Genomic DNA, 20520 nt, shown 5'->3' with positions numbered 1-20520 from the left:
TGGTTTGATTTAGCTCCCTCATCCTCTTACCTACTCAGATTAGCTTGTCTCCGTTAGCTTAAGAACAGCATCTCTACAGCATGATGCTGCCACCACATTGAATACCATTAACAAGATTAAGAAGGATAATTCAAAACCAGACCTATAACCAGACCTATATTAAGACCTATAAATGAAAAGGGAGCATCTGCTGTTATTGCATAGTCACAATTTGTGTACGTGAAGGTGAGCAGTATCAGACGAGAAGCGCCAAGATAAAAGATGAATTCTGCACATTCACATAAACCACACATACTTCCTCTACAGTATCTGTACAAACACCTACACATCTTTACAGTTTCAAGTCACACAAATGCTTTATGTTTCATCGTTACACTCTATACAGACACAAGGATACAAGTTTAAGAAATAGGAATAATTTATTTGATCAAACGTGTAGCAGTACATAACGTCTTAAACTTAATAAGGTCTGTGGTAGATGAATAAATAAAGAGAAACAGTTGCATCATTAAAAAATCAAATAACTTAGACAGTAAATGAATATCCTTAGCGTTAACAAGTAAACTTGACATTAATTGCCTTCATTCAGTCATCAATCACAAGTCTTTCCAAAAAAAATGTAAAAACAATCCACTGGACTTTGTTTCCGAGTTTGAAGATGTTACGCTTCTCATCCAGGAAGCTTTTTTAATACAAAAAGTCAGGAATAGCGTTGAGTTCGAGGATTCATACAGTAGCTCAAAAAAGCCTTGTTTTTGTTTTGAAAACAAGGCTTTGTTGGAGAGGGGCATGAAGGAAGCCATCTATGTTAAGAAAGAAAAAAGTTGTCGGCAAATCGCTCAGTGGGCATGCGCAAACAAGGACTCTTCTTCTTCCTCTCAGATGAAAACTCAGAAGCAGGGCTTTAAAGTTCTTTCTGTAAAATTGACAGACCGTAGTAGCCATATTTGCTCAACCATGTCTTTGTCCAAATACGTCGCCGCCTTTTCTTTTTAGGGCTTTCAGCACAAAATTGCAAAACTGCCAAGGCAGCGCGTTTCACCCTAGTAAGCTTCATATTCCTCTTGTACTGCTTTGGCTTCCGGATAGACGAGTCCCAGTAGTCCCATCTATCTCTGGGGCTGAGACAGATGTGGATTTTAGAGTGCAGCGTGAGCAGGTAGATCAGATCAGAGCATCCGGCAGCACATACATCGTGAGTTAATCCCTTCCCGCTATCATCGCAGCCCCAGCACCTGTACAGGAGAGCGGAGGACCTCGCCTATTCAGCCAGGCCAACAAGCCCACTTTAACAACCCCCCTTTCAGAGACTTAGATGATTATGGTGCATTACAGGCTAACAAAACAAGCCAAACAACCCCCATTTCATTGGGGTTGACCCGTTCGTCCATTCCAATTTGCATGTTTTCAACAAGGCTCAAACAAGGCTTTGTTGAGTTACTCTATAAATCCTCTCACTCGGTGCTATTCCTGACATTTTGTATTGAAAAAGCTTCCTGGATTCGAGGCGAAATGTCTTCAAACTTGGAAACAAAGTCTGGTGGAATTACTTTTAACTTTTTTTGGAATGACTATGACCTGGATGACTGAGAATCTTTACCAACATCACAAATCTTTGTAGAACACCTTAGTGAGAGGGTACCCCATGAAACCTCTCTCTGGAGTCTCTTTCTTCATCTCTTCGTCTTCTTCCTCATCAGCTGCCTCCCCCAGTTGCCGATACCCAACTTTTCTAAAGAAGGCTTCCCCCACTTTAGATGGGTAGGGGACGTGTGCATACACCCTATGTACGCCAGCCTCCCTCTCCTTCAGCTCAAGACTCTGGACCAACAGTCGAGCCAAGCCCTCTCTGCGATACCAGCAGCCCGTCACAAGCCTACAGATCCTCCTGACGCCCGGCCGCATCTCGCTTTCACGGAAGATGCAGCCCACTATCTCCCCCTCGCAGTCTGCGACCCACACCTGACCTGCTGCTTGCTCTCTCTCTGCGGGGATCTTCTCTGATGAGATCTCCTTGTCTTTGTCTTTAGATCCAATTCTTCGCCTTTGCTGGACAAAAAACAAGTTGTTAGATGCCTATGATATCCTAATAAAAACTAACAAAACAACTGAAGCCGGGTTTCTCTGCTAAGTGAATGTATTTTACAGCCATCTGTAGTTTTTACAGCACAAACAATCTCCTCTATGTCGACAGATTAGCTCAATTTAATAACTGCCCATTACAAATGTTTAACAGCCCCAAAATATAGCTTTGTCTACATATTTCCTCACAATCCATGAGCCAAATAAAGAAGAGAATATCTGAAATTGTTTCAATCTGATAATAGCTTTCCTTTGTATTCATACCATAAAAGTCCTTTGGTCTGCTTGTTTTTTAAGCACTTCCAAGAGGAGCTTATTCAACTATATATATATATATATATATATATATATATATATATATATATATATATATATATATATACACACACACACACACACACACACACACACACACACACACACACACACACACACACACACACACACACACACACACACACACAGGTAAAATTATATTTTTACAGCAACAAGCACCTTTTTTGTGCCTTGTGTTTTTCCGCTGATCCTGCAGTAAGGATTCTGTAGTGTCTCATCCTGTTGGCCTCTGTAGCTGCTGCCCACGTAGTCCCAGTAGGGCCGGCTGCTGCCCAGGACCCCCGTTGACCGTGGCATAGTGATCTTTAGAAAAACGATAAGTAGGAACACAGGGATAGCAAGTGCTAGGATAAACGAGTGGACGAGACACCGCAGGATCGAGGAGAAAACGGCCAGGATGAAAAGGCAGAGAGGACGTGTGAGGATGTGTAGGATGAGACGGTTCTCTGTGCCCTCGCAGCCTTCCTAGAGAGAAACAGATTTAGGTTAAAAAAATATATATACAGAAAACATACAAAAAAATAAATAAACAAAAGCAAATGAACTAACCTTGACGAGGGCTTTGATCGTTTCAATGTCATCCTCCTTCATTCTCCTCATCACCACCTGGTCCAGCTCCAGTCTCACCATCTTTCTTTGTGTTTTGACAGCAGGCAGATGGCACCACCGTTTCTACCTGTGCAGTGTGATGCACAACGTGCAGACAGCCTGTAAGACATTTAGACATGAAAAAAGAGCATGCACATGGAAAGACTAAAATGATACTGTGATTTGCATTTATTACCTGCAGTTTTAGTTTTGTTTTTATTTTAACTAGTTAACACAATTATCCATTTCTACTTTAAATTATTGAGTTTCAAATAAGTATTTTAGTCTGAGTTATTGCACAGTATGGAAAACATTTACAGCATCACAATTTATATATCCTCAAACAAAGAAGAGAAGGGGATTATGCAGGATTATCTACATCTATTTGGTACCATTAATGTGTTTTCATCATGAATTAGTGCAGCTTTTAGCTTCCCTCGGCTATCAAGGGGGCTAAATGAGCTGGTTCAAACCCATATATGGTTATTCCGTAACGCTGCCGCTAACGTAAAGCTCGTCTGTAACTCTGTCCCCAAAGCTCTGCTTACCTTCTGCACGATGCGCCTCCAATTCTACCCAGATTCCGTCAATAAACACCGAATGTGCCTCTTTTAATAAACAGTCCGTGTAGTGCTCGATGAATGACCAAACTGCCTCTGCTTACGCAAAGAGCGCTTTTCTGAATACAGCCCTTTAGTGTTTTTACGATTCTGTTCAAGTCATATCTATGTTTATTTACGCCATTTGCGTACGTTAGGGTACGCAGTGCGCAGATGCTTCTGGGAATACGGGAGACCGTTGAAAACGGTACCCGTTACACTTGGCTATAAATATTAGATAAAGCAGACTGGAAATAATGTATTACAATCACATTTAATGTTAAGATAATTTAAAGCCTTTGATTTAATCTTCAGGACTAAAACTTAACATAATATAAAAAAGTAATATAAAAAAGTAATTCGTATAATGCAAATGTACAGAAGAGGACTAGGGCCACTGCAAAAATAAAATTACCTATTTTTAAAATTTATTTCAGTATAAGAAAAAATCAGAATTCTGACTTTAATCTCAGAATTATTTTTTCCTCAGAATTCTGACTTTAATTGCAGAATTCTGGCTTTTTTCTCAGAATCCGAGAACAAAAATCAGAATTCTGACTTTTTTTTCCCATATTAAACTGAAATATTAAAAATCAGTTAACTTTTATTTTTTCAGTGGCACTAATCCTCTCCTGTACAGATGTTATGCTGGTTCATTATGAACGTTTTCAGGACAGAAACTTTACCTTATTCCTTTCCTACGTTTGGAGGTCAGTTTTGTAGACTCTGCCCCTCCTCTGTCTGCTGCTGCACACATCCAGTGTGAAGGCTGAAAGAAAGCTACTACACTTTCTGACAGAAAACGAATTAATTTTGAAATTTTATATACATTTATTTCTGTTCATTTTAATGTGTATAACCTCACGAAAACTCCTAGTTCCCTGGACTAAACATAAATATTATTGCTAACATTTTAGCCTGCTGAATAGAAATGTATCAAACAGACAGAAACTGACTCGTATCTAAAAGAGGGTAAGCCAGAGAAGGTCACTGCTAAAGCATTCTGTTTACAAAGTGCTTAATTCAAACATCCCAACAAAAAGTTGAGTAGATGGAAAAAAGTTTGGCAGCAAAAAGAAAAGACAGAAACAGCAGGAATAAAAACTTTGGGAGGACTCTTGAACAGTGGTCTTGATGGGGATTCACAAAAACAGAAAGTGTGAATTGTAGCTTGAATAAAAGAAAAAAAGATAAATCAAGGACCGAAAACAGTTCCCATGGTGCTTGTACCATGGTATACATCCCATTCCTGAAACACTTTCAGAGAAACGAAAGAGCTCAGAAGGACTGGATTTTGCTCAGGCATTTCTGATAAAAGTTAACTTTACATCTAAAAATCAAGGTTTCAGAGTCTGGGAGGAGAGTAACTCTGGTTTGGAGTAAGATCAAATTAAAATTACTTGAGGTCCATTCTACACTTTCCACAAGCAGTGATGATTTCAGGAACCATGTCTTCATGTTGATCCACTGCAGGACCCAATCCCAAACCGCTGCCTGAGCTCTACACCTTAACTATCAATGGTCACTCCCACTTAAGTCACACTCCTGCTTTGATTGAAGGTGGGGTGTATAAACAGCAACATAAAAATTTTCATATACACCTCCTTGATGGGCTTGTGATTTAATTCTCTATATTCACATTTCCAAAATATATTTTAAAACCATATAAGGATGTTTTTTTTGTCAAGTAAGATTTATCGCAATATTTGACCTTAGTATTTCAAAAATCATGGTTACGGCCCTGCTCTCCGTTTAAGGGCTGAATGGTCCACTCGCCCTACCCACTTGTTGGTTTGGGACAGCACTTAATGTGGCCAACCCTGAATGGGACACACAAACAGAGGGCTAGTGCTTATGGTTAGAGTTTAGGGGTTTGGTTTGGCTATGGGTGGACATAAACCTGCCTATTTTGCATCATTCTTTTTTATTCTTTAAGAAAAACAAATATGTTTTGATTTCTGAAGTGTCACTTGAAGTAATTATTAGATACATTTAAATATCACGAAATGTAACCTCTCTTATTAAGCTAGTTTAACTGTGTGCTTGTAATCATACTGAAGAGAGGACCAGTATGAATAAAATATATGTAGGAATAGCAAAACAAATGTCAATTTCAAAGTTTTCAAAAATAAAGAGCTGGAAATTTTATGTGTCAGATCTAGAATGATTTAAAATTCACCTTTCTAAAGAAATCATCATCATCATCTTTGTTAGTTAAAAAAAAAAGTATTTAAGACGTGTTTTTTTTCCTGCTGCTATTTTTTTTCAAACTGTCTCGTTCACTTTAGTTGTACTATTTAGCACTTTAGTTTCTGACATTCACAATAAAATCCTAAAAAAATGAAAAAAAAAAAAATGAAGAAATGAGGGATGACTAAAGACATAATTTTATTGTAGGAAAATCTTGTGATGCTGATTTACCAGTTATTAACTGCAGTCAGAACAAATTTGAATAGCAATTGAAATCATGTAAAACATGCATTTTCAGACCTTACTTAAGATGGAAAACAACGTTGCATTCGAAAGCCACTGGGAATTCAGAGTTATCATAATATAAAATCTAAAAACTTGAGTAATAAAGTGACATTTTCATGCCACTCCTCCACTTTTCATGTCAACTTGTACATGAACATAATGTCCTCCTTTTGTTGTTCAATAAGTCAAACAAAATATATTAACAAATTTATTATTAATTAGTTACTATTTGCTATTAACACTGCGAGGAAAGTGTCCCATGTACATCACTTAACAAAAATCCTACTTAAACAAACTGCCGGTGACAGTATAATTTAACTAAAGCATTTAGGAATAACAGAAAGTCCATGATTTAGCCTATTTAAATGTATAACATTTCTAGAAAGCGGCACCATGGCATTACACACAACAATTCTTGAACTGCATGTCCGTTCTCACTTCCAGACCTCCAATGACTAAAGTGCTACCAAACAGCCCACATAGTGGCTCATTCACCTTCTCACTGACCTCATCATCACTCAGAGAACTTTAGCTCCCCAGAGTTTGATATAGTGCAGTTTTTTATTGAGTCTTCGGGTGTTTGTCCTTCTGAGGTGTTTTCTTTTGCGGACTTTTCCTTCATGTTGGCCGTTACGCCTTCCCCTTTCACGTGGCTGCTAGGGGAGATCTCCCCCTCCTCACCTCTCAGCTGGCTGGTGCTGACCTCGATTATAACGATCTCGTCTCCGTTTTCCAGCTGGAATATGCTCTTCATCCCTTCCTCGTCCTCAGCCGCGGCATTGCAGGCTGCCCCGCCTTCTCCCATCATTTCCTCTTCGCCATCGATCAGCGCTATCATCTGCACGCTCTGCTCGGCCTCTGGCTCCATCTGGTCGAACACCACCTCCTGTCCGTCGATGGGGACGAAGGCTTGGGTTGCTGCGCAGGAAAGCTCAAGACCGTTGTGTTGTCCTTGGTTGAAGGCGGCGCCTGGTGGAGAACTTTCCTGAGCTTCGGTGTGAAAATGAAGGACATACGACTCCCCCTGACTCCCCTCCCCAACTGCCTGACTCCCACCGTGCTTTCCCTCTCCCCATTCATGCAGAAGTGTCATAACCCCCTCCTTATTTCCCCCCTTTTCACCTTCATCTTGTCGGCCTGTATTAAACTGCAACACAATAGACTTCCTCTCTACATCGATCCCTTGATCTCCCGCCCCCCCTGATGGACTTCCTTCAAACTGTAACACGTACGGCTCCCCACCCTCCTTTACATTCAGCCCATCCTTCGGTTGCTCTGTGTTTTCAAAGCACAGCAGAAACTCTTTCCCCGCCATAGCTTCCTCTTTACCGTTCTGATTCATAGATGAAGGAGGAATGTCTTCAGGGGTAGCAGAAAGTGAAACGGTTGCGTTCGAGCTGTTTGGCAGTGGTTCTGAGGAGGCTGCTTTGAGGGCTACAGCGGGGGAGGATGCAAGCGTTTTGGCAGCAGAGCTGGACAGCTCCGAGCCTGCATTAGTGTTATCAGCAGTAATACGAGTGTCGCCTGCAGTGTTAGAGTTTGCCACTTGAGCAGCAGCGCCTACCCTCAGATTTATGGGAGCTGCTGTGGTTTTCTTCAGAGCAGCCGATGGCTTGCGGCCACGCCGGCCCCGCGCCGTCCGTGTGCTCTTCCCTAAAATGGGCTTGGTCAGCAGGGCCGAGATGCTGTGGTTCTCATTGGCAACCTGAGAGGGAGTAGTGTTTGTAATAATGATATTGGCGTGCTGCTGTTGCTGGGATATGGTTTGAAACTGGGGGATCCGAGTCTGTGTTTGGCCAAGGACGGGCTGGAATGCTTGTACGGTTTGAAGGATATGAAAGGACTGCGGATCTGGAGGTGGTGGAGGGTTGTTTGCTGTGGGGAGGAGAATCAGCCTGGACTGGCTGCCATTAGTGGCGGGACACTGAAGGAGGAGAAAGTTTTGTGACTGAGATGGAGGAGGTGGAGGAGGAGGAGGGGGAGGAGCAGGAGCAGGAGGCGACAGAGGGATGAGTTGCAGGCCGTTCGTCGTCTGAATCATGAAGTAGTTCTGGGAGGTGTTAGGGGGGATGTTAAGTGCTGGCTGGGACACGATCAGGCTGCCGTTGTTTCCTGTGGTTTCCAGGGTGATGGGATTGAGCAGGGTGGTGGTGGTTGTGACTCCGCCCACGCTGGCCTTCACAGCCACGCCGTCCTTACCTCTGCCTCCGGGGCAAGGGAGGGAAACGCTGTTACCGTGGGTTCGAATGTGTCTCTGCAAATAAGAGTGCATGACAAACGCTTTGGAGCAGAACGGGCATTTGTAGTCCTTGCGTGTGGAGTGCGTTCGGAGATGGAGCTGCAGGTTGGAGGAGTGTGTAAAGCTTTTACTGCAGTGTGTGCACTGGAACGGTCTCTCGCCAGAATGCGTTCTTTCATGCTGCTCCAAGAGGAATAATAAAAAGGAAGAACATAAAAGTAATTAGGATGAGTGAGAACATTTGGCTTCGATAACTGAGAATCTGCAGTTCCTCAAAGTTCAAAACACTGAACTTTTTCACATTTTATCTCTTTATAACCAGAGTTATTTTAGTATTGGAACAGCAGTTATATTGCTGATACCTTCTAGGATTAGAGCTGTTTTTCTCTCTGAAAACAAAGCAACCATTGAGCATATGTGACTATACTTGCCAAACTAATGCTTATCCATGCAGTCTATGTGAGGTTAAACTGCTTTGCAGAAATGAAAGATGTGAGTTTCTAAATGTGAAAAGCTGCTAGAGACATAACCCAGATTATTAAACCATGTTCAAACTCACGGTGCTACGTTTTTAACTAAATGGTAGGATGGCTGTAATTTTTTAAAGACTCCTTGGAGTATTAAACAACAAAAGTGCTCCAAGTAAATCTTAAATATGAATAAAACCAAAGACCTGATTATTTGGGTAAATTAAAATGAGGTTTTGAATTTCTTAGGAAAATCACTATACATATATATTTATGTAATAAAAGAAACAGAAAAACTTGTAACTCTTTCTTGTTCATTTTTGTAATTAGAAAAAAAGCTACTTAAAATGAGCAAAATTTGCAGTTTTTAAATACAAAAAAAGTCTCTGATACATCTGTTATTCTCTTCACTAACAGCATCTCATTGAGTTGTCGCTCAATTCTCAATTTTTCTTTTAAGTAGTAGGTGAGCTGATCTTTTACCATAAATCTGCCATTCAAAGACAGCCCACTGGTTGTCAACATCGTTGATGAGGAAAGGTGACATTTCATCAATTTCATCTTTAAAGGTGCCTAAACCTGTACTGACTCTAAAAAAAGAAATAAATTAAATACAAGAATACACGCACTAACCTTTATTCCTGGTAATGTTTACTTAGTCCTTTTTGAGCCCAAAAATAATTTTTTGCCCCAGACAGGATCAGCGGATATAAACAGTTTTACGTCACCACCTGCTGGCAGTAACTTCTCCCGCAGCCATCAAGTCGGCAATGAAATCCGAATGCTTTCACTGCTTATACTTCCATTTCAGTGAACATCAACGTTCATAACATTTTTTTCAGCTCAACTCAACCCTCAGGATGCGCTCTCTCAAACTGGATCCAGGACTTTTCCTTCTTTCTCTTACACCCTCTGCTGCGTATTGCCAACAAGCGTGGCTCCATTGCTTCCTCATTTACTCACTGCATGCACAATATTGTAGCTACAGTCGCTTGATCTTATGGCAAATATACGCAAAAGCACTTTGCTTACAAACAAATAGAGTAAACAAAAAGTATGAAATAAATACATAAAATATCATATCCCAACAGGGAGCCATAATATAATTTTAAAGCCTTTGTAGAAACCAGAGAGAGCTGCTGGCATCCCCATTCATCGAGTCATAGTACTCCTATTTTCTTGATGCATGTAATGCATGAATCACTTGAAAACCAAGTTCTTGAAAGATTTATTTTTCCTTGTGTCTTCTATAACCAAAGAGTGAGTTCAGGAGTGGATTTTAAGCCCATCTAGCAAGTCTTTCTACCCAACCTCCACTTTGCTGGAGCGTGAATCAAAGTTCATCTCTTCGCTCTTTTCCTGACCAACATTTAAACAAATAATGAAACATTTGGAAAACCTGTCCTCTAGTAATTTATTTCATTTAAAGGTATGCATCTTGTTCAGTGTAGTGAGGTTTCAGCTTGCCTAACTAAGGCCACCTTGATCATTGAACACCTGGTAGTTCTGAGAACTACAGCATGGCTGAAGCTATGGAATAACAGGACTCAGAGTTGCGTTTGTTCCTGGTGGCTTCATAATTGTGTTGCCAGCTAATTTATTTTTTATTTTTTTCTCTCCCACATGATATTTGAGACACCTAATTACAGGCAACAAAACATTTGATATTTTTGTGTTCACATTCCAATATATCGGCAGCTTTAAGAGGGGAGCAGACTTTTTTCCCCCTTTTTCTATCCAGTTTCAGTTACATCTCCTCATTTACATCTGTTGCCTGGAGAATAGAAGGCATCTAATGATTGTAAACAAAACAAGAACAGCTTGCAGTTTAGAAACAAGCAAAAAACTAAATAAAGAACAAAACAAAGAGCTTTATGGCCAAAATTCTTTCTTCCCTAATAACTGGGCACAGTGTCTGTGAAAATGTACGTTGGTGTATCACATAACAATAAACTGGGGATTACGGTTGTAACAAAGATCAAATGTGAAAAGGTTCAAGGTGCATGAAAACCTTTGCATATCCCTGTTTATAACTCCATACTGGGTGAACTGACCTGTTTGAGATTTGACGTCTGGGAGAAAGACTTGGAGCAGATGGAGCACGTATGAGGCCGGAGCCCAGAGTGCATCTGACTGTGCCTCCGCAGGCAGCTGGTGTTCTTGAAGGACTTGCCACACTCTTTACATACATACGGTCTTTCCCCAGTGTGCTGCCGCAGGTGGTACTGGTAGTGGGAGCTCCATTTGAAGGTGAGGGGGCAGTGAGGACACTGGAACGCCCTTACCCCTGTGTGCACCTGAAAAAGGGTTCAAATGGAATAACAGGAGATATGTTTTTGATATAAGAACAGTACAGTTCATTATATTTTGTGACATTTACTAATAGTTGGGTTTAATGTGCATTTGTGTCTGATGGGAAACAAACTGTGTTTTTCCTAACATTCTAGTGTGAATGAGAGTCTTCATTTTTCATCTGTTTTGTTATGTTTAGAGGATAATAAAAAAAGGACAGTTTGTATGTATATAGTACAGGATTTAATATTAAAATATAATAATTTAAAATGTAATAACTAATGCTCTTTTAATGCTATTAGAAACAATTTTAATGCCATCTACAAGTACCCACGACTAATATATATATATATATATATATATATATATATATATATATATATATATATATATATATATATATATATATATATATATATATATATACACTATATTGCCAAAAGTATTTGCTCACCCATCCAAATTATTGGAATCAGGTGTTCCAATCACTTCCATGGCCACAGGTGTATAAATTCAAGCACCTAGGCATGCAGACTGTTTTTACAAACATTTGTGAAAGAATGGGTCGCTCTCAGGAGCTCAGTGAATTCCAGCGTGGAACTGTGATAGGATGCCACCTGTGCAACAAATCCAGTCGTGAAATTTCCTCGCTCCTAAATATTCCACAGTCAACTGTCAGCTGTATTATAAGAAAATGGAAGTGTTTGGGAACGACAGCAACTCAGCCACGAAGTGGTAGGCCACGTAAACTGACGGAGCGGGGTCAGCGGATGCGCATAGTGCGAAGAGGTTGCCAACTTTCTGCGAGTCAATCACTACAGACCTCCAAACTTCATGTGGCCTTCAGATTAGCTCAAGAACAGTGCGCAGAGAGCTTCATGGAATGGGTTTCCATGGTCGAGTAGCTGCATCCAAGCCATACATCACCAAGTGCAATGCAAAGCGTCGGATGCGGTGGTGTAAAGCACGCCGCCACTGGACTCTAGAGCAGTGGAGACGCGTTCTCTGGAGTGACGAATCGCGCTTCTCCATCTGGCAATCTGATGGACGGGTCTGGGTTTGGCGGTTGCCAGGAGAACGGTACTTGTCTGACTGCATTGTGCCAAGTGTAAAGTTTGGTGGAGGGGGGATTATGGTGTGGGGTTGTTTTTCAGGAGCTGGGCTTGGCCCCTTAGTTCCAGTGAAAGGAACTCTGAATGCTTCAGCATCCCAAGACATTTTGGACAATTCCATGCTCCCAACTTTGTGGGAACAGTTTGGAGCTGGCCCCTTCCTCTTCCAACATGACTGTGCACCAGTGCACAAAGCAAGGTCCATAAAGACATGGATGACAGAGTCTGGTGTGGATGAACTTGACTGGCCTGCACAGAGTCCTGACCTCAACCCGATAGAACACCTTTGGGATGAATTAGAGCGGAGACTGAGAGCCAGGCCTTCTCGTCCAACATCAGTGTGCGACCTCACAAATGCGCTTCTGGAAGAATGGTCAAAAATTCCCATAAACACACTCCTAAACCTTGTGGACAGCCTTCCCAGAAGAGTTGAAGCTGTTCTAGCTGCAAAGGGTGGACCGACGTCATATTGAACCCTATGGATTAGGAACGGGATGTCACTTAAGCTCATATGTGAGTCAAGGCAGGTGAGCAAATACTTTTGGCAATATAGTGTATATATATAAAAATAAATAAAACATGGTAAAAACCTTTGTCATCTTTACCGTCGACAGGTTGCAGCCATGTCCTCCTCGTTTTCCAGCCACTGTTTTTAAAATTCGTATTTTCCAATTCTGTAGCTTTTTTCTCCACCTCATGCTTCTTTTCCGAACATATGGCTTTACGATCACCTAGATGCGCGCAAATATATCGCGATATATCTCATGAAATTGTTTTAATAAACATGTTGTTTATAAAAACAATGTATTCAGTTTAATTGATGGTAAGCTGGGAAATTGTAAAACTAAAACTAATACCCCGTGACAACATACATCCTCGTGGAAACATGCTATAATGATGCATTAAGGAGAGCAGACAAGTTTTATATGGGCTATTTTGATGTAAATATTCGCTTTTTTGTTTTTTTTTAAAGGAAAATAGATTATTATATTGTGTCTAGGGCTGCAAGTAACAATTATTTTGCAAATCGATCAAGCTGTCGATTATTTTCTCGTTTAATCGGTTAATAATGGGATAGCAAAAGGTTCCTTAAAGAAGATTTTTGACGAAACTAAACCAGGTGAAAATAAAACTTTTCTACTTGAGGAATTCTAGATATAGTCTACGTTGCTGCTCAAGGTGGATGACTGTCAGCTAAAGACAATTTTTAAGAGTCTCTACTCTCCAGTTAAAGATTACCGGTAATGACATGCACGCTGTACTGGGGCACATAAATTCAGAAGTTAATGTTTTCATTAAACTCATATTTAAAAGGTTCCAACTTACGTATTTAGTTGTAATCCTGTTTGGATGTTTTAAAAGCTGCATCACTGCTACTTAAATCTAGTTTAGTTCAATGTGTTCAGTGGAGGAGGGAACTTCTGAGATGCTTGTAAATATGACAAACTTATATTTCTTGATGTGTTTTTGTGAATGAGTCTTTTAAAAATTAATCAGATACAAAACATCTCCCATTAGCAAGTGTGTTATCACTTCAAGCTGTATGCATGCACTTGTTTTAATTTCTAAATGCTACTCTGCAGAATTGAAATCTAATTGGCAAAATACATTTTATATATATATATATATATATATATATATATATATATATATATATATATATATATATATATATATATATATATATATATATATATTTCACTGGCAGAGGGGAACAGTCAGGTGTGTAGCCACTTCATGAAGGATGTTACAGCTGTTGCAAGCAGCATCTGCAGTGTTAAATTTGGTCAGAGCTCCAGAGCCAGCAAAGCAAAACAAAAAATAAACAACAACACAGATTTGAGGCAATATCTAAAGCACCACCACAAAACGTAATGGTATTTATAACCTTATGCCGACAAGACTTAAACAAGCTTATTTCAAAAATAAGATTTAACTTACAGCCTAAAGACAACCCCCCCAAAACATTCTGATTTCGAAATATAATTCCTGCTAAACATTGACTCGCTGGCTATGTTTGATCTCACCTCATGACCCTTAATTTTAAACTGGACTTCTCCCTACGACAGCCTTGTAAATTTGTTAACTCTCCTTTTGGTCTCTTATTTATTTATGTCTCATATTCATCCTTTCTCTTCTTTCTTTCAGCTTTTCTCTTTCTTTTTTCCTTTTGTTCTTCTGTTTTTCTGCTCTATTTACATTGCAGTGTCCATATAAACTGTAAAACTCCCTGCATAATTATAATAAAGCAATTTATATGCATGAAACAAGTGGAGCTATATGGCAATTGCCATACTGCTACACTTGTGAAAGTAAAATCTGTTGGGCTCTTTTTGGCATCAAGACAATTATTCTTATTGCCACATTGCCAGAGAGGACACTGTTAAAAAAAATATATATATTTAGGTCTCATATTCAAAGAGCACTTTCAGTTCTTAATTTCTGACACCAAGTTGGTTTATGCCTTTGTTTTTGACCTTGTGTGTTATAAAATGAGCCTACAAATGCATTATATTATAAAAATCATACTGCCATTCTATTGTTGTGGTTCTATGAAAATTAAGCAGGAAAAACAGAGAAAATACTATAACTTGCTTTATTTTTGTCATTTTTAGGCAAAGTTGAGGGGACCGAACAAAGAGACTTACTCGTTGATGGATTGAGAGCAGAGAGGATCTCTTGAAGCTCTTTCCACACTCAGTGCAGCGATACGGCCTTTCTCCGGTGTGATCCCGCATGTGGTACTTCAGTCCTGAGGAACCTTTAAAGGCCTTTCCACAATCCGAACAGCGGTAGGGCCTCTCTACAAAGGTTTTTGAGGGAGTAAAGAGATTATTAGTGCAGGGGTGTTTTCTAACACAACAACTGTCAATAGCTTCTACAGAAACGAAATCTACCTCCAGCAGGAAGACTCTTGCCAGATCCTGCCTTTTTAGGGGCTTTAGCGGGTTTGGGCTGGTGCTCCTCCGTCTCCTCTTCGACTGTGATGATGTTGACATGGATCTCCCTCTGGTCCTCATGTTGCTTGTCAGCCTGGCTGGGGGAGGAGGGTAGAGGCAGAGACAGGGAAAGGGATGGAGGACACACTATCTCTGCCTCCGCTTCGGCCAGGAGGCGTTGCTCTGGGGTGTGGGAGTGCTGGTGGGTGAGGAGTGATGAGAGCAGAGGGAAAGAGCGGTCACAGGCGGAGCAGCTGAACTGGGAGCGTGACTGCGATGGAAGAGGGTGCATCTGGAGGAATAACAGCAGAAAAAAAAAAACAAGCAGATAAAGTTTATTTAAAGACAGATAAATGTTGGTCTTGGCTTCTGACCAACTGTTCAACAATGACAGCTATAACTGTCCTTCTCACCAGTGACACATGTCTATTGAGGCCTGCACTGGTCTTGAAGGTCTTACTGCAGTAGCCACATGACAACCCTGCCCATGTGGTTCTGGCCTCTGGCTGCACAGCCTCTGAGCTCTGAGTCACCTCTGTGAAGCTCTGCAGCAGGTCAAACTGGGCCTGGGTTGTGCTCACATTCTGCAGACATACCAAAGGAAATCATACAAAGAAACACATATCAACCTGAACTGAACGACTTAAGTCTGTAGATCAATATCCAGTAAACTAACAGCATAGAGTCTGAAATCAACTTATGTAAAATAGTTGGAATAGTAGTTGGAAGTATTTTATGACTAAAAATCTAAAGTGCTGGCATGCATCTTCATCCACACCCTTTACTGCAATACCTATAAGTAAAGCAATGTCCTTCTAAAGTCCATAAATAGGGACATGATCACAAGCTATAAAATGCAATGTATAAAGTAAAACTAATCTTTCACAACTAACACTATAGAAGAAAAACAGCCTCATTGAAATCTGCCTTTTTTTTTTAACACCGAATTTTAAACACTGAATTTTTTTAACACCAAATTTTAAAAACTGACTTTTTTTAGACATTGAATTCCTTACACGCAATTTTTATCTGGTAAAAATTCACCAGAAAAAAATTCAGCAGCAAAAATTCAGCCGCAAAAGTGTTGACCTTCTGGTGAACTCAAGCCAAAGCAATCTACACTCGATAGAGTCGAGGAGCTTCTAGCAAATGAAATTAGCTCATTTGGTCAAGTGACAAAACATCTGCGCTCAGCGGAATTTTTGCAGCTGAATTTTTTGCAGGTGAATTTTTTCCAGATAAAAATTGCATGTAAGGAATTCAATGTCTAAAAAAATTCAGTGTTTAAAATTCGGTGTTAAAAAAAAGGCAGATTCCAATGAGATGTTTTTCTTCCATATAACACTGCAATCCATATTTTTATGAATTGCTCTATAAAGTTAAAGTCTTGTATCATTTTTCTAAACCAAAGTATGCACTTTGTTTCTATAATATAAAATCCTAATGATATACGTTTCAGTCTTGCACTTGTAACTGGAAAAAAACTGTTGTGCACATGACATGTGTGTTGCAAAGTGGAAGAGTTTGTTTTTCCCCCACTTACAGCGTTACTGCCATCGACCCTTTCTGCCAAACCAAGGAGCACCTCGGTCGTATGTCCACTTTCAGCCACAGTGGTGGTCTCCACTACCTCTTCAAAGTCAGCCAGCAGGTGTCCAGCTCCCACAAGTCCATCTCCGACCACCATCCCAGCCCCATGCCCCGCCTCGCCGGCTGAGTCCTGTTCACTAGTAACCATGTGGATGGCCTGGTGCTGCTCCAGGTCCGTTCGAGTGCCAAACGTGTGGCTGCAGCTGCCGCAGCTGTACAACAGCACACTGGCCCCGCTGTCGGTGCTCAGATGAACCTCTGTCCCAATGGCCCTGGATGTGCACACGTCCTCCCCAGAAGGCGCCAGGGTGAGCTGCGGGAGAAGGCTCGGATTCTGACCAGAGGAGGTAGTTGTCAGGAACACTTCTTCCATTCCGACTCCGTCAGTTCCCTCCTGGCTCACGAAACCCACCATGTCTGTCAACATGGTTGATGTCACTTCTTCCGCCCCAACCACCACCTCCACTACCTCATTCCCCTTCTCTCGGCCCTCTCCCCTCTTGCCCTCTTTGACTCCTGCGTTATTATGAGAGTTCTTGTGCAAAGCCAGGTTCGACGAATGCGTGAAGCGTCGACCGCAGTCGCCGCAGACATACGGCCTCTCTCCTGTGTGTATTCTCATGTGCTGCCGCAGGTTCGTGGACTGAGTAAAGCACTTGCTACACACTGAACACGTGTAAGGCTTTAGGCCGAGATGGACGTTCTTGTGTCGCCGCAGGCTGCTTGAGTTCTTGAACGCTTTGGGACAGATGTCACACGGGTATGGGCATTCCCCAGTGTGCTGCCGCAGATGATACTGGTAGTGAGAGCTCCATTTGAAAGTTAGCGGGCAGTAAGGACATAAGAAGGCCCGAACTCCGGTGTGAATACTCCGATGGACCTGTGAGCAGAAAGACGCTGTGAAACTTTGCAATTATTCTTGCATCTAAAAATCCTTTTTAGTGAAAATGTTCCTACCTGGAGAAGAGAGGAGCGTTTGAAGGCTTTGCCACAGTCCTCACATTTATAAGGCTTCTCTCCTGAGTGAGACCTTCAAAACAAGTCAAACTGTTTAGAACTACAGCATAGATAAGCATGAATGTGAATCAAACACATTACAGTCTCTTCTAATTTACTAATAAATAGAAGATAAGTTTTAAAAAAATCTGCTATGCATAGGTATCAACTTAATCATACCCCTACATTAAAACCAGTGCAACTTTTTAAAAGTCAACATGTTGCAGAAGAGTGCTCTGCTTGGATAAGGGGAAAAAGCTCCATTTAGATCAGAGCAAAACGTTACTTTTTGGTCTATAGGGCTAAATGTGACTACTGAACACAGTGTCCAGGGGGGTGAATCATGGTAGTTGCAGCATCATGCTGTGGGAAAACATTTATTAAGGGAAGATGAATGGAGCTAATAAAGATGCTGAAAGAGTCTTACACCTGGGGTCAAATCTCCTGCATACTTTGGTATGACTAAAAACTAGACCTGCAATAAAATGCTTTAGATTAAAGCATGGATTGTAACTAATATGTGATAACAAGTGCTCTCTAGCTATTCTGACAAAACTTAAACTATTTCAAAAAGAAGAAATTTCCGGCTCTAGATGCATGGAGCTGGTAGAATAATATTCCAAAAAGACTGCGATTACAGTAAAAAGGTCATTTTACAAAGCACAGATGCAATCCACACTTTTTAGATCCTTTCAGAACTATTCTTCGTCAAGTTGGTTTGGTAAACAGAAATATTTTAAACGCCAGCAAAACTTTGAGGAGCCGTACCGCTGGTGGTAGAGAAGAGCAGAGGAGCCTTTAAAGGCCTTGGGGCAGAGGTTGCAGCGGTATGGTCTCTCATTGTTGTGGCTGCGTTGGTGGTGGGTTAACCTGGATGACCACCTGAAGCTCTTCCCACAGTCCAGACACTGGAAAGGATGTTCTGACTGCTCGGGCTGCTGAGCGGAAGGTAGATCTGATCCAGACGAAGCAACAACATCCAGAACCACCTCCTCTCCACCTTCCACTACCCCCTTGTTTCCATCCACCAGCTGCCCTCCATCCCTGTCCTCCTCCCCATCCTCTCCTGGTCCCAGCAGGGATGGGAATGAGGAGAGGGGAGGAGCGGACTGGGGCGGCAGGAGTTCTGCTTGGACCACCAACGCTACAGAGTTGGCCATAAGCGGATCGAACCAGTGACAGATGATGGGGGGGAACTCGGACACAAGTGGAGATCAAGTCGGGAGCGGATTCATGACTTTATGATCACATTTCCTAGAGTCGTGTGTTAGAAACGAGAAACTGCAGCTGTCATGGAAACCGGATACTCTGGAGCCTGTCGTTTTCAGATGTTTGAATTGTTCAGCTCCCAGCCTGTCCTCCTTCCTGATCTTCCTCCCTCCTCCGGGCCGTCGGCTCCGTGTCGGTTCCCGCTCTACAGATTCTTACATTCCAGCTACGCACACACAAATCGATTTTAACCGATTATAAAATGGAACTAGCACAACCTACACAGCTGCTGGTCAAAAACACACGTACACAAAACATTTACCAGTATCAACAACAGCAATGAGTGGCCTGCTTTATAAGCTAATCTGGCTCCCCGTGAAGAAAAAAAAAATAACGACGTTAAACTGCTTAGTGAATAGAACAATACGTACTAAACCGGTACATACCGCACCCCTTTAACTCGTCCTAAAGCTAAAGTGTGACTGTTATATATATAAATCGGGCATCCCAGTGCTAATCCACACAACCTTAACAATAAACACAGCGCAAACTAACACAATCCTCCACCCGACTCAGCTTTCCAACAAGGGCTATGCTGATTGGCTACTTTGGTGAAAAGACGGGTGATTACCATTGGCCAGGAGCTCTAAAACAAAAATAATATTAGCAGCATCATGAAAAAAAAAAAAGAATATTTCCCAGAAGACAGGTTCCAGATATCAATCCACTCATTATATTCATACACATTTCTACACTATATTAAAATTTTATTTACTGTTACTTCACCGCGGAGAATTATGGGAAACGTAGTTCGTGCGTCGCAGTCTGGTCTCACGTATCCATCCGTAGAGTGGGAGTCCAGTTCAATCTTATCATTAACAAAGTTTAAGCAAAAAATAATGCTAAAACGCAAAATATTAAATTTTCCATATATAGCAAATCTTGAAAAAAACAAAACAAAAATAATCAAATTTTAATAAAGTATTTAGCAGGTTTAGGAAGCCAATAAAAGTCCAGCTTCTAATCCATGTTATACTGTGTATCCTTGGTATTAATGCAGAAAGTAATTTTATTGTCAGTGGTGAATGAGAAGGATGCAAAAAAGCTAATAAAAAAAATTCAATGCTTAATGTCAGACCTGCAGCACAGAGTGGTTGCCTGTTTGGGAATTGCTTAGTTTATAATCCCAAAATGTTATGCCACAAGTGAGTTGAGGGGCTGGGGAATCCAGAAATAATTGTATTCTGGCCTACCATCACATATTTTAGTGTTTTATGCTATATTAATGTTATTTTAGTGAGTATTCTGCACAGTCACCATATGACAATATGAATTGTCTTTCTTCCACCAACAAGCCTGGTTCCTTTGCATCATTTATCATGATGAGATGAAAAGAAGAGAGCAGATCCCAGAATTTTGGATGCTCTAGAAAGAATATCGAGGAAAAACGGTCCAAAATTACTCTCTGCATCAACCTTTCAAAAGGAGGGTGGGGGGATGAGGTGTAGATATAAAAACTAAGTGTGGCACTGGCAATTTAAAAAAAAATGACTCATTCATTTCTTAACATTTTTTGACAAAATCAAATCAAACTAA

General features: G+C 40.9%; 2 protein-coding genes across 3 annotated transcripts; both read right to left on the bottom strand.

Annotated features, from left to right (window-relative positions):
- Positions 1 to 971: 971 nt before the first annotated feature.
- On the bottom strand, positions 972 to 3743 carry nat14 (N-acetyltransferase 14 (GCN5-related, putative)). 2 transcript variants are annotated; one of them, XM_038284399.1, is made up of 4 exons: positions 3555 to 3743; positions 2968 to 3094; positions 2578 to 2883; positions 972 to 2049 (listed from the first exon to the last, which is right to left on the bottom strand). In XM_038284399.1, the coding sequence occupies exons 2-4, from the start codon at positions 3046 to 3048 to the stop codon at positions 1606 to 1608; spliced, it is 831 nt and encodes a 276-aa protein (XP_038140327.1). In that variant the 5' UTR covers positions 3049 to 3094; positions 3555 to 3743; the 3' UTR covers positions 972 to 1605. The 2 variants fall into 2 exon arrangements, with proteins under 2 accessions (XP_038140327.1, XP_038140326.1); XM_038284398.1 differs by having other exon boundaries at positions 2968 to 3126; positions 3555 to 3741.
- Positions 3744 to 5969: 2226 nt separating this feature from the next.
- Positions 5970 to 19506, bottom strand: znf628 (zinc finger protein 628). The gene is made up of 8 exons (XM_038284307.1): positions 18484 to 19506; positions 17677 to 17749; positions 16673 to 17599; positions 15543 to 15713; positions 15088 to 15421; positions 14839 to 14993; positions 10841 to 11083; positions 5970 to 8499 (listed from the first exon to the last, which is right to left on the bottom strand). Exons 1-8 carry the CDS (start codon positions 18873 to 18875, stop codon positions 6595 to 6597), a joined length of 4200 nt encoding a protein of 1399 aa, XP_038140235.1. The 5' UTR covers positions 18876 to 19506; the 3' UTR covers positions 5970 to 6594.
- Between the last annotated feature and the right edge of the window lie 1014 nt (positions 19507 to 20520).

Source organism: Cyprinodon tularosa, unplaced genomic scaffold (genome assembly GCF_016077235.1).
Source record: "Cyprinodon tularosa strain WSP-4 unplaced genomic scaffold, ASM1607723v1 ctg2, whole genome shotgun sequence".
Taxonomy (NCBI): Eukaryota; Metazoa; Chordata; class Actinopteri; order Cyprinodontiformes; family Cyprinodontidae; genus Cyprinodon; species Cyprinodon tularosa.
This window is presented reverse-complemented; position numbering and strand designations above follow the sequence as displayed.

Excerpts from the sequence above, each read along its gene's own strand:
- znf628 (XM_038284307.1), bottom strand. The coding sequence starts at position 18,875 with ATGGCCAACTCTGTAGCGTTGGTGGTCCAAGCAGAACTCCTGCCGCCC. Across the intron at positions 15,422-15,542 it reads TCAATAGACATGTGTCACTG|ATGCACCCTCTTCCATCGCA; the intron begins GTGAGAAGGACA and ends TTATTCCTCCAG. Across the intron at positions 14,994-15,087 it reads CAAGAGTCTTCCTGCTGGAG|AGAGGCCCTACCGCTGTTCG; the intron begins GTAGATTTCGTT and ends AAACCTTTGTAG.
- nat14 (XM_038284399.1), bottom strand. The coding sequence starts at position 3,048 with ATGGTGAGACTGGAGCTGGACCAGGTGGTGATGAGGAGAATGAAGGAG. Across the intron at positions 2,884-2,967 it reads CGATCAAAGCCCTCGTCAAG|GAAGGCTGCGAGGGCACAGA; the intron begins GTTAGTTCATTT and ends GTTTCTCTCTAG. Across the intron at positions 2,050-2,577 it reads AAACACAAGGCACAAAAAAG|CAAAGGCGAAGAATTGGATC; the intron begins GTGCTTGTTGCT and ends TTTTTTGTCCAG.